This window comes from Adiantum capillus-veneris, chromosome 2, assembly GCF_014529385.1.
Source record: "Adiantum capillus-veneris isolate H3 chromosome 2, ASM1452938v2, whole genome shotgun sequence".
NCBI classification, from domain to species: domain Eukaryota; kingdom Viridiplantae; phylum Streptophyta; class Polypodiopsida; order Polypodiales; family Pteridaceae; genus Adiantum; species Adiantum capillus-veneris.
Window position 1 is genome coordinate 60,351,838 of NC_140932.1, and position 14,586 is coordinate 60,366,423.

Genomic DNA, 14,586 nt, shown 5'->3' on the forward strand with positions numbered 1-14,586 from the left:
TGAGAGTACTATGATAGCCAATCTGCAACACTTAAAGGTTATTATAGTTTTCTTTTTTTATTCACTAAAAGAGATCCCAAAGATCTAGCTGACAAGTATTGAAGTCAAAACTTTGTGTGTGTGTGTATTGTGTGTGTGCACGTACATGCAAGAGAGAGAGAGAGAGAGAGAGAGAGAGAGAGAGAGAGAGAGGGAGAGGGAGAGGGAGAGGGAGAGAGAGAGAGAGAGAGAGAGAGAGGGAGGGAGAAAGAAGAAGATAATCTTTATTGTCATTAAAAAAAATCCAACCAGATATCAAAGATCTACTCGATAAGTCTTGATCTCAAGATCTAATAAGAAAGAGAGAAGAAATTGCCATCTTCTTGGAGTGATTACATGAAATAAGCTACACCCTCCTCACTTGTGCACACACACGACACACCTTTAGATATGTGTATGTGTGTGACCCAATGGCCATGTTTTTTTTGGTCGCAGCAAGTGTGGAAATTTGTGTAGCTCTCTCTTTAAAGAGATAGCCACACAAATGTCCACACCCTCTCACAAGGGCCTTAATAAAATAATAATAAAATGTTTGTTATCATTAGCTTGCCACGTGGCATTCATCCGTTAGCTTTATCCAATGTCCATAGATGCACCCATAATCCAAACCTTTACGAAGGACTACTTATGTAGTAAAAAAGGCTCAAGTGGCTTTAACATTATTTGTGCAAGTGTTATGGAGCTTTCCTTTAGAGAGAGAGTTTTGTAGTGAACGACCACGGAACATTTCCCCACTTGGGGCTCCCTTCTCATATGTGACATACAAAGAAGCATAATGTTTCTTTCTAGATGGTACAGAAAAAGATGGAATTGGAGGCAGTCTTCACAAAGAAGCCTCAAAGTAGGTTAAAAAAATCATTCTACATTCTATATTGCTAGTGCAAATATTTTTCACTCATATATCTCATAACCATAAAAAATTCCAGTCCTAATCGAGATAATATTAATTCCACTTTTCACATTGAAAAACTTCATTCTTAAGTTGAAAGCTTCTACAAGCTAATTAATACACAGCCTAGGTACAAAACTAGTGAAACAAATTGAGCCATGCCTTTGTTTTTAATGTAAATAATAGAGATACTTATAGGGAGAGTATGTATAACAAAGAGTCTTTCAGACCATGTTCACTCTATTATTGGAGTGAAGCAGGGAAGCCCACTTTCTCCGGCTTTGTTGGAATTTTATATTGATGAGATTTTTGAATATATTGAGATCGTAGGGGAAGAGGAGCACAGTTGCCACGCACACTGATACCTCTATCTTTTTATGCCAATGATATTGTGATTATTTCAGACTCTCTAGAGGGTATTGAGAGATATCTAGATGCATTTTAAAATGCTAATGTACATGAACATGGGCCCTCCGTCAACCTTGTAAAAACCAAGGTGATGGTGTTCAATACTGCAGTGCAATGGGTCAGAAGAGCAACACCTATTTTTACATATGGACATGAGATAGTGAAGTATGTAAACTCTTAAACATATCTTTGTGCTGTACATATCTTCGTGTTGTATTCAATGTACCTACTTTCTCGATGAGATGTGTTGTAGAGGCAAAATTGATGACTGTAGCAAAGGCGAGGCGCATCATTGAGTGACTTCTCGATGAGAAGTGTTGTAGAGGCAAAATTGATGAGTGTTGCAAAGGCTAGGCGCATCATTGAGTGACATCTCTCCCCCTCTCCCCCTTAGGAAGCTGACCATGGAGGACACTGAGGCCATACTGCATAGACCCATGAGAGGTTTCATGGGATGATCAACATTGTCTACTTTCCCCATTGTGCACTATGTTAGCCCTCATGTGATTGTACCCCTCCCCATATGTTTTGAGCTCATGTATAATGTGATGAGGTTGTTGATATGATGATGAGGATGTAGGTTAGACTTACATACCTACCCACTCTAGGCACCCTCATTTATTTTATCTCTATGTTCCCTTGACATTGTACTAGAGTCACACATGAATGTAACCTTTTGGTCTCGTAGGTCATTTTGGCCTTTTGAAGACATTAATATAGCATTTCATTTCATTTTCATTTCTCTGCACATGAATCTCTCTCTCTCTCTCTCTCTCTCTCTCAATACATGCTTGTGGACACAGAGAGAGAGAGAGAGAGAGAGAGAGAGAGAGAGAGAGATGAGCTTGTGTTGTCCTTGTCCATATGATGAGAGGGTTGATTAGAATCTTTGAATTTGAGATAGAGTGAGCTAACGTGAGCTCATATAGCTATGGAGAAAATTTACAAGGCTTAAAAAATACCTATTGTGAATACCTTTGAAATTGGAATCTAAGAGAAACGAGAATTTTTTACAAGCTATAAAAAATAGTTAGCTTGAACACTTTAAGAGTGACTCAAGTAGAAGTGCAAAGAATTTGCATAGGAAAATGTGGTGTGAGCTCATCTTTGTCACGGAAGAGATTGAGAAGGTGTAGGGAATGGCTCGTCAGTGACCATTCCCCTTAATCATTGTGACCGCAAGGCGATTACGGGAAGAAGCTGGGAGCCATGGCGGGAGCAGTGGAAGGAATGATCACTCATAGACCATTCCCGATCGTCAAGGTCGTGGGGAGGGGGACTGCTGATCACAACCCTCTATTTAGTTGCGATTACTGCGCGGAATGAGGAGGTAGAGTTTTCGGATGAGTGACACCTCAGCTAATGCCTTCACAACTTGACAGCTCAGCTCAGCACGTGTAATCTGGATTCCACACTATCGTTGAGCAGCCGCCACCTCAACCCCTGAATCTATGCAAGCTGTGCACGTTAGCACTGTCAAGCAATTTCGAATGTACAGGAAGGTTGTGAGTGCAGGTCCCCCTCTCCCATGACCCTTGACGACCGGCCGGGAATGGTCCTTCAGTGACCATTCCCACGAAATAATTGTGACCGCATGGCGAGTAATGGGGATTGCTCTCGCCATGGCTCGTGGCCTCCCCGTCGCTCGTCATGCGGTCACAACCCCGCCGCTCGCCTTGCGGTCACAATTATTTCGTGGGAATGGTCACTGAAGGACCATTCCCTACACCGTCAAATATCGGGGGTGTCGATGGGCCAACGTAAAATGCTACTAACTTGTCGGTCTGTGAGCAGATTCCCGTTGCTGAGGTGTCAGGCTCTGCACTAGTGACTGCAGGAATGGCAACTCTCTCCGCTGAGGAGTCGCTACATTGGCCTGGAGTCTTTGTGACTTTGTGCTGACGTGTTGATCCCACGGTGTGCTCGGAAATTCTGCTGAATAACGGCAGGTGGATGTGCAACTGTAGTTTGCAGCCCGCCGACCCCCGATTTTGACGGTATGAGCATACAATAGATTGCATCTCTCATTATGAGCTTAGGCTACACATGCATCTGTATGGACGATGTGTCGTACAAGGGCATGTGGGAAAAATAGTCCACATCATCACATAAGCATCATCCTAGTTGGCACAACGGCCCGCAACCCAATAAACATCATGTGGCCTTGTAATTGCCCTAGCTCATGTATATAACTACACGCCTGTAGATCAATACATAGCATTCAGTTCCTATCGTCTTCTTGTTTCATCTTGCTTGCACCCCTCTATGTGCTTCTCTCTCTCTCTCTCTCTCTCTCTCTCTCTCTCTCGGGTCCCTTCTCTCTTTGAGCCACATTCCTCCTCTACAAGCTCCAGCTAGCTGCACTAGATTTTGTCAATGAGTCCTCATTTGGAGTTTGTGTTGTTGGACCCTTTGGGTCTGGTGCTGCTACCTGCACATGATGAATATCCACCGCAATATGGCAGCCCTGTCCCACCCATCCCTCCAAAGCTCATGAGACGCATGCTACTGAGTGGCATCTGGCAGAGATATGAGCGTGGCCACATTCCCACCTTAGAGGAGGCTGCTGTGGCTCTGGCTGAGCTACCCTTCGTGAAAACATCGATGGCCAATATAGATGATTGTGCACTGGCAAAAACAATTGCAACCTCAATGTCACATGCTCGGAGCCCGTATAGTTTGCGAGAGCTGCCTGATATGGCAAAGCTGCTGGACAATTTGCGAGACCAGCTCAATCTAAAGCTTGTTTGCACGACCAATGCTACCCGTGAGGAGATGTGCATGTTGCAGAGCCGACTCCCGACTGCCTTTGCCCGGTTCGACACTATAATTATCTCTGGTGAAGAAGGCGTCGGTAAGACCTCTCAGCAATTCATGCAAGTCGCCTTGCAAAAGGCGGGCATCCGCCATGCGCATCACTGTATGTATTTGGATGCCTGTGACATGCAGAGCATCGTTGCAGCCCGATCTGTTGGCATGCATGCTGCTCTTATCCAGCCACATCAACTCATTGCCCGCATCAATCCTTTTGCAAGACGCATCAACTTAGAAGAATTGGCCAACCTAGAGGCTCTTACCCCACTAATTCCTCAACCACACAGTACGCCACAAGTGGGAGCTGTAAACACTTTATGTGCAAGTTTCACCACAGCAATTTACGTCCATATAATTAACTCTTGCAATTCGCCCAGCAACGTCATGAGCCAGCAGCATCTTCATAACAAGAAATTTTCTGAAAATACATGCCCTCAAGATTCTAACCCATCACTTTTAACAGAAAAAAGCATGTCAGATAATGCCAATCATCACAGCGCTGAGAGTCCTCCTAGAACACTTGGTATTTAAATTCTTTCTTTTCGTTGCTTGAGTGTAGCCCCTGCATCAAAGTGTTATTAACCATGCAATTACTGCAGATCACCAAGAGCCTTCACATCCAACCAGAAGTGCATACCAGCTTCTCTCTCTCACCTCTGAAGGAGTGCGGATATGGGACAATTTCGCACAGTTTTTAATTGCAGAAGTCCTCAATGACCCCTTGTTCTTACCAATGCAATCACCTCCTGCTAATGGACTGATATGCTTCATAAATAAAACGAAATCCTCTGTGGGTATGATCGGGCTGCCAGACGACCTCGACACCACATCCATTGGGCTGTCAGTATTGTACAAGTTCGGCAAGGTGAGCATGGAAACAATCCACAAAGTGCTGGACAAGATGCTGGAGTATGTGAGCAGAGACGATGGTGTTTTGCAAGTATACTTCGACCCTGAGCGGCCACGGATAGACCCCGTGGTGGTCGCAAATGCAGTCTACCTCTTCCATCTTGCGGATAGGGGGAAGGAGGTGGAGGTGAGCGAGAGGTTTGTGCAAAGCGTGCTCCTGCACAGAGCATATAAAGATGGAACGCTATATTACTGTATAGGGGAAGCCTTTCTGCTGCATGTGGCAAGGCTTGTGCATGGGTTCAAGGAGCACTTTACGAGGAGCGGGATGAGAGGGCTATTGGTAGCTCGGCTGCAAGAGCACAGAGCAGCAGGCACGTGGAGGAGGAGCGGTGGCGATGCCCTTGCGTTGGCCATGTGCATGCGGGCATGCAGGCTGACTGGGCTACAAGAAGCGAGCCAGACAGAGCGGGAAGAGCTTTTGGGGCTGCGGAGGAAGGATGGGTGGTGGGATTGCCATGCATACTATCGCAATGGAAGCAACCTACAGAGCTGGATCGGAAACGAGGGCCTTACCACCGCTTACTCGCAAGCCGCTCTATTATTGTGATCAGGTTGGAATGGGCCACAAAAATGCTGTATTTTAAGCACTAGTGGGTCGCGAGAGTCGAAGGAAGAGAAATTTCAATCCCAAAGAACATTTCTAGAACATTTCTAAGACAGAGGGAGCAAATAGATGCAAGTAATGTGATCCTATATGCATATAACTTTATTTCATGGATAGTGTAAAACATGGGACAAACCACCTTGCTTCATGCTTTCTAGATATTGCTTGATGGCCCTTTGCTGCTCTTGTTGAGTATATTGTACACTTGAAACCCTCTCACTGTACTTGTTGAAAACAACACAATGTTGTTGAGACAAACCCTCACTCGTTTACTGCCTCTTTCCCTCTTGGGCGTCCTTGCTACAAAAAAGCTTTTGTACTTTCGGACCTATGCCAATGAGCAGCTACACCTACATTCAATCTTTTGCTCTACATTGGCTATAAATAGCCCATTTCTCCCCAACCCTTTCCATATTGTATATCCTGCAGTCAAATTTTCAAGAAAGGAATTCTCATAAAACAACTCGTGCTTTCAAAAATACCTACATTTAGCATACATGGCGGCTAAACCTCTATAGAAGTAAATATCATTTTTCAATAGCGATGACTATTATTCTCTCCATCAATCTGTTTGCGGGAGCGATTTTTCAATAGCCATGACTATTATCTCTCCAAACTTGTCATGGGGGCGATTTTTGCTCAGGCAACATTTCACAGACATGGCAGCAAGCAACAATGAAGCGTGTGCCATCCGTCCCCTTCTACCCCTTTCGACGGGGCATTGATGCTTCTCCGCGCCACCCGTGCCACACGTCTCTCTCTTCCCCTTCAGCATCTCCCTCTTCCGAAGGAGGGCTGCCACACACACACACACACACACACACACACACACACACAAACACACATACAGAAATGAAATGAAATGATATATTAACATCTTCAAATGGTCAAAATGACCCATGAGACCAATCTGTTACAAACTAGTGAATCTGATAGCATGTCTGACTAGAAAAAAAGATACTAAATTGAATCTTGAAGTGTTACTAGCTGGAACTATGTAGGGTATGTGTCATCACTGATACAATGGGTGCCGAATACAAGAGAGAGATACAATGGGTGATGAATCCATCCTCATCTATACTTTGGATGTCGAGATAGTATGGCTCGAGTCCTCTGTTGTAGTCTCCATCAATTTTGTGAAGCTCCTCTCTTGAGTGTGTGTGTGTGTGTGTGTGTGTGTGAGAGAGAGAGAGAGAGAGAGAGAGAGAGAGAGAGAAAGGAAGCATAAAGAAAAATACAAAGAAATGAAATGGACCTTGACAAAAGTGTGGACCACAGAGATGGAACCGAATAGTGACAAACCAGGAGAAATCAATGTTCCATATGATTATAAAAAGTACACTTTGCAAGATTGCAGGATCATTGTTGAGCAACCCTTGCGAAAATCAAACGAACTGGGAAAATCTTATGAGGGGTGTAAGAACGCCAAGCAAATTGACCTTTTAGAACCTGGAGAAGAGCCAAAACCCGCATACATAGCTATGGATCTATCTCGCAAGAAGAAGAAGAGATTCTCATTAGAAAGTTAAAGTAATATAGAGATGTCTTTGTATGGTCTTACAAAGATCTTGAAGGGGTGGATCCTGCATATGCCAGCATACTATCCCTATTGGGAGCTGATGCTAAGCCGAGTAGACAAAGACCATACACCTCTAATGACACATACTAAAAAATCAAGGAAGAGATTGAGAAACTCAAAGAGGCCGAGTTCATCTATGAAATAGAACACATGATTGGTTATCACCAATTGTTGAAGTGCCTAAAAGAATTGAAAACTTAGAGTGTGTGTAAACCTCTACTAAGGTGAGCGTCGTCACTATACAAGATAACTATCCTCTTTCTATCATAGATCATGTGTTAGAATGAGTAGCTGGTAAAGAAGCTTATATGTTTTTGGATGGCTTCTCTGGATACAACCAACTGACTATAGATCCCAAAGATCAACATAAAAAAACTTTCGCCAGAGAATGGGGGATTTTTGCTTACTGAATTATGCCTTTTGGTTTGACCAATGTACCAACAACATTTCAAAGGCTGATGAGCCATGCTTTTAAGGAATTTCTATGGAATGTCTTGGAAGTGTACATGGACGATCTTTGTGTGAACTCCACAAATTGACAAAGTCACTTTGAACATTTCCGACGTGCCTTTGAGAAATTCCGTCTATGTAGAATTTGCTTAAATCCTGAAAAATGTGTTTTTATGGTTAGACAAGGCAAAATTCTTGGACATATTGTGTCAAAAAATGGTATAGCCACAAACCTGAAGAAGGTGGTAGTGATCACCGAAATGGCTAGGTCAACATCAGTCAAAGAAGTTCATGCATTTATGGTACATTGTGGTTAGTATCGTAGATTTATCTACATATATGCAGTAATTACTAAGCCCATATATAGCCTTATCACTCAATTTGAATGGACTGACAAACGTGAGGAATCCAAAGGCTTGAGTAAGCTTTGACCACAACACCAATACTGAAAGCTCTAGACTAGAACAATGTGTTCGATCTGCATGTCGATGCTTCAATTTTTTCTATTGGATGCATCTTAGCTCACCTAGGAGAAGGAACCATGGATTTTCCTATCTCCTATGCTAGTCAATAATTAAATCTATCAAAAAAGAGCTATACAACAACTGCAAGGGAAGGTCTTGGTATGATGTATTCAGTCAAGAAGTTATGATACTACTTGCTAGCTAACAAGTTTGTCTTTTTTGTTGACCATCAAGCCTTACTGTATTTGGTGAATAAACCGTGTAATGCAAGAAGGACTACTCAACTTTGACTTCACAGGTGTAATAAAAAAAGGCACAACACACCAAAGAGCAGATCATCTATCACCACTAACCATAGGGAAGCACCTAAAGGGGTAGACAATGACTTACCAGATGCATATCTGTTCTCTATGAAAATTTGAGTAATTTGGTTAATTTTCTTCAATTTTTGCTAATAAAAGATAATAAAATCCAAAATAAATAACATAAGTAAGCAAGAATGTCACAATTGGATTCCAATTTAAAACACCACAATGGAAAGGCCAATTTTTTAAAAAATTACGACTAAAAAACTCGACGACCATTTTGACTCACTAATCATCTAGAACAAATTGCGACAGAAAGATCCATGGATGTCAGTCTTCACAAAATTTCGATCAGAGAGTACACTATGAGGACTACTAAGCTCATTGGGTAGGTATTGGACGAGTGGTGTCAGAAAAGTCCAGGCGTGTATAGTACCTTAGGCCATTTTCCCTTTCATTCTCATTCTAGCCTTTAGAGAGAGAGCTTTGGGTTGTGGACTTTGATAACCTTGCACGCTCTCGTATGCACCATCTATGAGCTCTTACTCACTCTAGCCATGAGTGGTAAGTTTCTAATTGAGTTTAGAAGCATTTGGATTATCACATTGCCGACCAGAAGAGCTATAGGGGGCCTAAGTTATAGGCTAAGACTAGGGCCTAAGTTATAGTAAATTGTAAACTATAACTCAGGCGCACCAAAGATAATCTTCTAGGTTAGAAGCATTGGCATGATCACATTAGCATGATCCCCCTACCCATCACAAAGCCTACATCACACTCGTACACTTATTTCATACATAAATACTTTCCAATATACTTTACCGCACCAAAGAGACTAATAGTGGCCAGAACTGAATTTTAGCATGTCAAGTGAGACCAAATTGTTACCATATACATGTGGTAGTGATGTGTGTGAACACACTAGGACCGCCGGGGCATTTTTTCCCGTGCATTGTATATACGCCCATCACTCTAGGGCTATCTATCTTTCCATTGCACACTAAGTAACGCACTCTCTATTGTGTGCCTTGAGCTTCCTTCGTCTTCTCCAAGCTGTGTGTGTTTCTCTACAACCCTAATTCCAACAATTGGTATCAGAGCAGGTCGCGTCCTCTCGGGCTTAGCCGCCAGCTGCTCCAGCACATGCCTGCTCACTTTCTCCGATTTCAGTGAGCTTTGGCGAGCGTTCGCATTTTGATTTGGGCTCATTTCGGCCTCTATTTCCACTAAAGGCTATTTCGTCATTTTGTGCAGAATTTCTGTCAGTGCCGTTTTCTGCATAACAGGTGCCTTATAGTCTTCTACGGTTTGTGCTATATAGCACAGGTTGTTCCTGATCCGTTTCTCCTATTTTCGGGCAGTTTTCACATCAGGTGCAGCATTTACCATGGCTGACAACAACAACACAGATGTGTTCAAGATGTTTGAAGCTGAGGACAGGTTGGATGGGGACAACTACCCTATGTGGGCTTATATGATGCAACATGTTCTTGTGTCAAATGGTGTCTGGAACATTGTATAGGGCATTGATGTACATCCTGGTTCTGAGGATGTAGGCGATGTTGAGGACGTTGTAGGTCTTGTTGCAAGGATTGCACTGTTAGAGTTGTTTTGCCTATGACAGAACAAGCTCGTTGGGATGTTAAGGATGCGCAAGCTCATGCATTGATTGCGTTGTCTGTGAAGCGCACCATTGTTCCTCACATCCGTTCAACAAAATCTGCAAAACAGGATAGGGATATTTTAGCAGGTCTTTATGCAAGCCGCAATGAGGCTAAAATTTCTTTGCTACGTAAAGAGCTGGAGTCGAAGATTATGCATGAGGAAGATGATATGGACACTTTCCTTGCTAGTGTCAAAGATATCAATGAGCAGCTTATTTCTGCAGGTGAAGTCATTTCAGATAGTTCCCTTGTGCAAACTGATCTTGATGCCTTACGAGATTCCTACCAGACTTTTGCTAGTACTTGGAGACTTATGACCCAAGGAAATCCTGAAGTTGTCAAGTTTGATGCATTATGCACATTGCTGTTGCAAGAGTCACTTTCCAGAAAAAATAGGACTAGGCAGCGTGCAGTTGAACAGGCTTTTATTGCTTCTCAAAGAAAGGGTGGTAACAGTAATGCAGCCACTTCTTATGGTTCTGCTGCGAGTGGAAAAAATTATGTTCCTAATGCTTCTGCTGGCAGCACTTCGTCTGGCAATTCTAGTGATAAGGGCAAAAAGAAGATGCGTTGCCATTATTGTGAAGCCAATGATCACTTGATCAAGTCGTGTCCTAAGTTGAAGGCCAAAGACGCTAAGAAGAAAGAGGGTGGTTCCACTGCAAATGCTGGTTCCACTACAAATGCAGCCATTGTTGAGTCTTCTGTGAAAGGAGACTGTGTTGCTGATGTTGATGCAGAATGGGCGTTGAGCGCAGAGTGCACTAACAATCCTGCTGTCCATGATGCATGCTTGTCAGTTGCTGCAGATTCACATGTGTGGTATTTTGACGGTGGTGCTACAAAGCACATTACCTCACATCGTGAATTGTTTACCTCTCTCGAGTCTGTCCCTCATGGGAATTCAGTCACTTGTGCCAACAACGCCTCTTATCTAGTTTAGGGAGTTGGAAAGATTGTGCTCACTGTTGCTAATGGCAGTTCCTTCACAATTGTTAATGCACTTTATGTACCTGGGATCAAGAAGAATCTCTTGTCTGTATCCGCACTTGCTAGACTTGGACTTGTAGTCAAATTTGTGGATGACACATGTACAGTTCATGATCTCAGTTTTAGTGATGAGATTGTTGCATCTGGGCTTTTGTGCCGTGGGCTGTATAAGCTCACTTTGTATGACAAGTGTGGACAAAACTTTGCAAATGATGTTGCAGATTCAAGGGCTATTTCAGATGCAAAACTTTGGCATGCACGTTTTGGTCATCTGAATTTTGCCAGTTTGCTGCGTTTGCAGAAATCTGATATGGTTGCTTCTTTGACGCCTCTTGAAGCACCTGTCAAACATGTTTGTGAAGGTTGTATTTTGCGTAAGATGCAGCGTTCTAAATTTCCAAAGGATGGTTCAGTTCGGGCCACATGCAGGTTGGAGCTTGTGCATAGTGATGTTTGTGGGCCCATGCAAACTCCGTCCTTGGGCAATTACCTGTACTTCGTGACTTTGATTGATGATTACTCCAGGCATGCATGGGTATTTCCTCTTTAAGCAAAGTCCGAAGTTTTTATGTGCTTCAAACAATTTCTGGCTATGGCTGAAAATATCTCGAAATGTACTATGGGCACCCTCCGTTCTGATTGAGGGGGGGAGTATATGTCTCATGAATTTAATGAATTTTTGGCTAGTCGTGGGATAAAACACCAATGTACAGTGCCTTATACACCTCAGCAAAATGGTGTTGATGAGAGGGAAAATAGGTCACTGACGGAAATGGCACAATGTATGGTCAAAAGTCAAGCTTTACCGCATTCTTTTTGGCTTGAGGCCATCATGTGTGCCACTTATGTACTTAACAGGTGTCCTAAGAAAGCTTTGCAGTCTATTACTCCATATGAAGCATGGCATGATAGAAAGCCTTCTATTGAGCACATGCGTGTTTTTGGCTGTTTGGCGTATGCTTTGGTGCCACAAGTGCAGCGCAGAAAATTGGATGATAAGGCTGTCAAATGTATTTTTGTTGGTTATAGTGCTGAAAGAAAAGGTTACAGGTTGTATCATCCGCAAAAAAAACGTATTCTAGTTTCACGGGATGTAGTGTTTGTGGAAGATTCTGTTCAACCCTTGCTGTCATGTACCAGAGACAGTAATGTAAGCTCATAGGACATTTATGACACTTTGTTTCCTCTTTTCAGTGGTGGAAATACGAATGTAAGTTCCAATGAGGCAAGTGTACAGCCTATGGGGGTTTCTGAAAATGTTTTAGATCAGCCTATTACTGATGCAGATGTACATGATGTACTTGATGAGGAAAGGGCTGAAAATGAGCAGGCTAGAGGTATGCCAAAATGGTTGGTGCACACTTTGCGTGATAGTAAATTGGATTCACCTTTTTCTAGTCGTACTCGTTCAGGCTCTCGCCATGCATCTTATGCATCAGATTGTTATGCTTTGGCTATGTCTAGTTTACATGATGTTGAGGAGCCTCTATCTTTTGATGAAGCACAGAATTCAAAAAATTGGATGGTTGCCATGCAATCAGAATATGATGCACTTATAGAAAATGACACATGGACTTTATGTGATTTGCCTCCTGGCAAAAAGGCCATTGGTACGAAGTGGGTTTACAAGTTGAAACGCAAGCCGGATGGTGAGATCGATCGCCATAAGGCTCGACTTGTTGCAAAGGGTTATGCACAGCAAAAAGGCATAGATTATGAAGAGACTTTTGCTCCCACTAGTCATATGACTACTGTACGTTTTCTATGTGCATTGGCAGTTCATTTTGGTTGGGATGTACATTAATCAGACATTGTTACTGCTTTCTTGAATGGTGACATATTTGAGGATGTTTATGTAACGCAGCCTCGCGGTTTTGTCATAAAAGGACACGAGGACAAAGTTTGCAAATGTAACAAGGCTTTGTATGGGTTGAAGCAATCTCCTCGTGCTTGGTATGAGAAAGCTGACACTCATTTGGTCAAACAAGGCTTTTGTTATAGTCCAACAGAAAGCACATTGTATGTAAAGTGTGAGGGTGATGTACTTCTCATTGTGGTTCTTTATGTTGATGATTTGTTGATCACTGGACCAAATGAGAGACATATTGTTGAATTTAAGGCTGATTTGAATGCTACTTTGAAGATGAAAGATTTGGGGCTGTTGCATCATTATTTGGGTATACAATTTTAGCTGTGTGATGGTGGTATTGCCTTGTGTCAGAAAAGTTACATAGAGACATTGCTATGTAAGTTTGGACTTGAGGATTTCAAACCTATTGCCACTCCCATGAAAACAGGTTTGAAGTTGAGTCTACATGATGCTGGTGATCCTGCTGATGTCACTCTTTACCAAACTGTTGTTGGCTGCCTCATTTATGTATGCAACACGAGGCCGGATATTTAGTTTGCAGTTTTACAGGTCAGCAGATTTATGCATAGCCCAGGGTCTAAGCATTGGCAGGCTATCAAGAGGAATTTCCGCTACCTTAGTGGCACTTTACATATTGGCTTGTTTTATCCCAAGGGGGGATCATTGCCGCCAGACTTACATGCTTTTTTGGACTCAGATTGGGCTGGTTGTTTTGACACGCGAGTGTCCACAAGTGGTTTTTGTTTAATGATTGGCAGTTCATGTATATCATGGTTGAGAAAGAAGCAACCTACTGTGTCCACTTGGAGTTGTGAGGCTGAGTACAGGACAGTCTTCACAGCTACGGTTGAGTGTGTATGGCTCAGACGCCTTATGGCTGATTTGGGTGTTGGACAGGACACTGCCAACACTATCTACACTGACAATCAGAGAGCATTGGCAGTTGCGAGGAACCCAGTTTTTCATGCTCGCACAAAGCACATTGAGGTGCATTACCACTATGTCAGGGAGAGGCTCTCAGCAGGAGAGATCAGCTTGGCTTATGTGCCAACACAGGACAACCTTGCAGATCTTTTCACAAAGGCATTGTCTCATGAGAATCTTGAAGCTTTACGCAAAGCTTTGGGCTTACTCCCCTTTGTGGACTGATCCTGTCCTCAGGGCATGGCACTTCCCTTTACTCATGTGCCAACTCTCGTTCACCGCATCACTTCAGGGGGGATTTGTTACCATATACATGTGGTAGTGATGTGTGTGAACACACTAGGACTGCCGGGGCATTTTTTCCCTCTTTAGGAGGTTTTTTCCCCCGTGCATTGTATATACGCCCATCATTCTAGGGCTATCTATCTTTCCATTGCACACTAAGTAACACACTCTCTATTGTGTGCCTTGAGCTTCCTTCGTCTTCTCCAAGCTGTGTGTGTTTTTCTGCAACCCTAATTCCAACAAAAATTTCATGAGGCATCAAGAATCAACACTTCATAGCCAATTGAGTTTCCAGGAGCACAACACACAAACAAATCAGCTAGATGAACTACTCACAACCGAGGCTCTTGACACATCAGTGGGTCAACTTGAAGCAAGCCACTCAAGAA

At 43.0% G+C, this 14,586-nt stretch overlaps 1 protein-coding gene across 1 annotated transcript; it reads left to right on the forward strand.

Annotated features, from left to right (window-relative positions):
• The first annotated feature begins 3,092 nt into the window (after nt 1-3,092).
• On the forward strand, nt 3,093-6,131 carry LOC147462860 (drimenol cyclase drtB-like). The gene is made up of 2 exons (XM_086485792.1): nt 3,093-4,673; nt 4,750-6,131. Exons 1-2 carry the CDS (start codon nt 3,713-3,715, stop codon nt 5,607-5,609), a joined length of 1,821 nt encoding a protein of 606 aa, XP_086341918.1. The 5' UTR covers nt 3,093-3,712; the 3' UTR covers nt 5,610-6,131.
• Nucleotides 6,132-14,586: the final 8,455 nt, after the last annotated feature.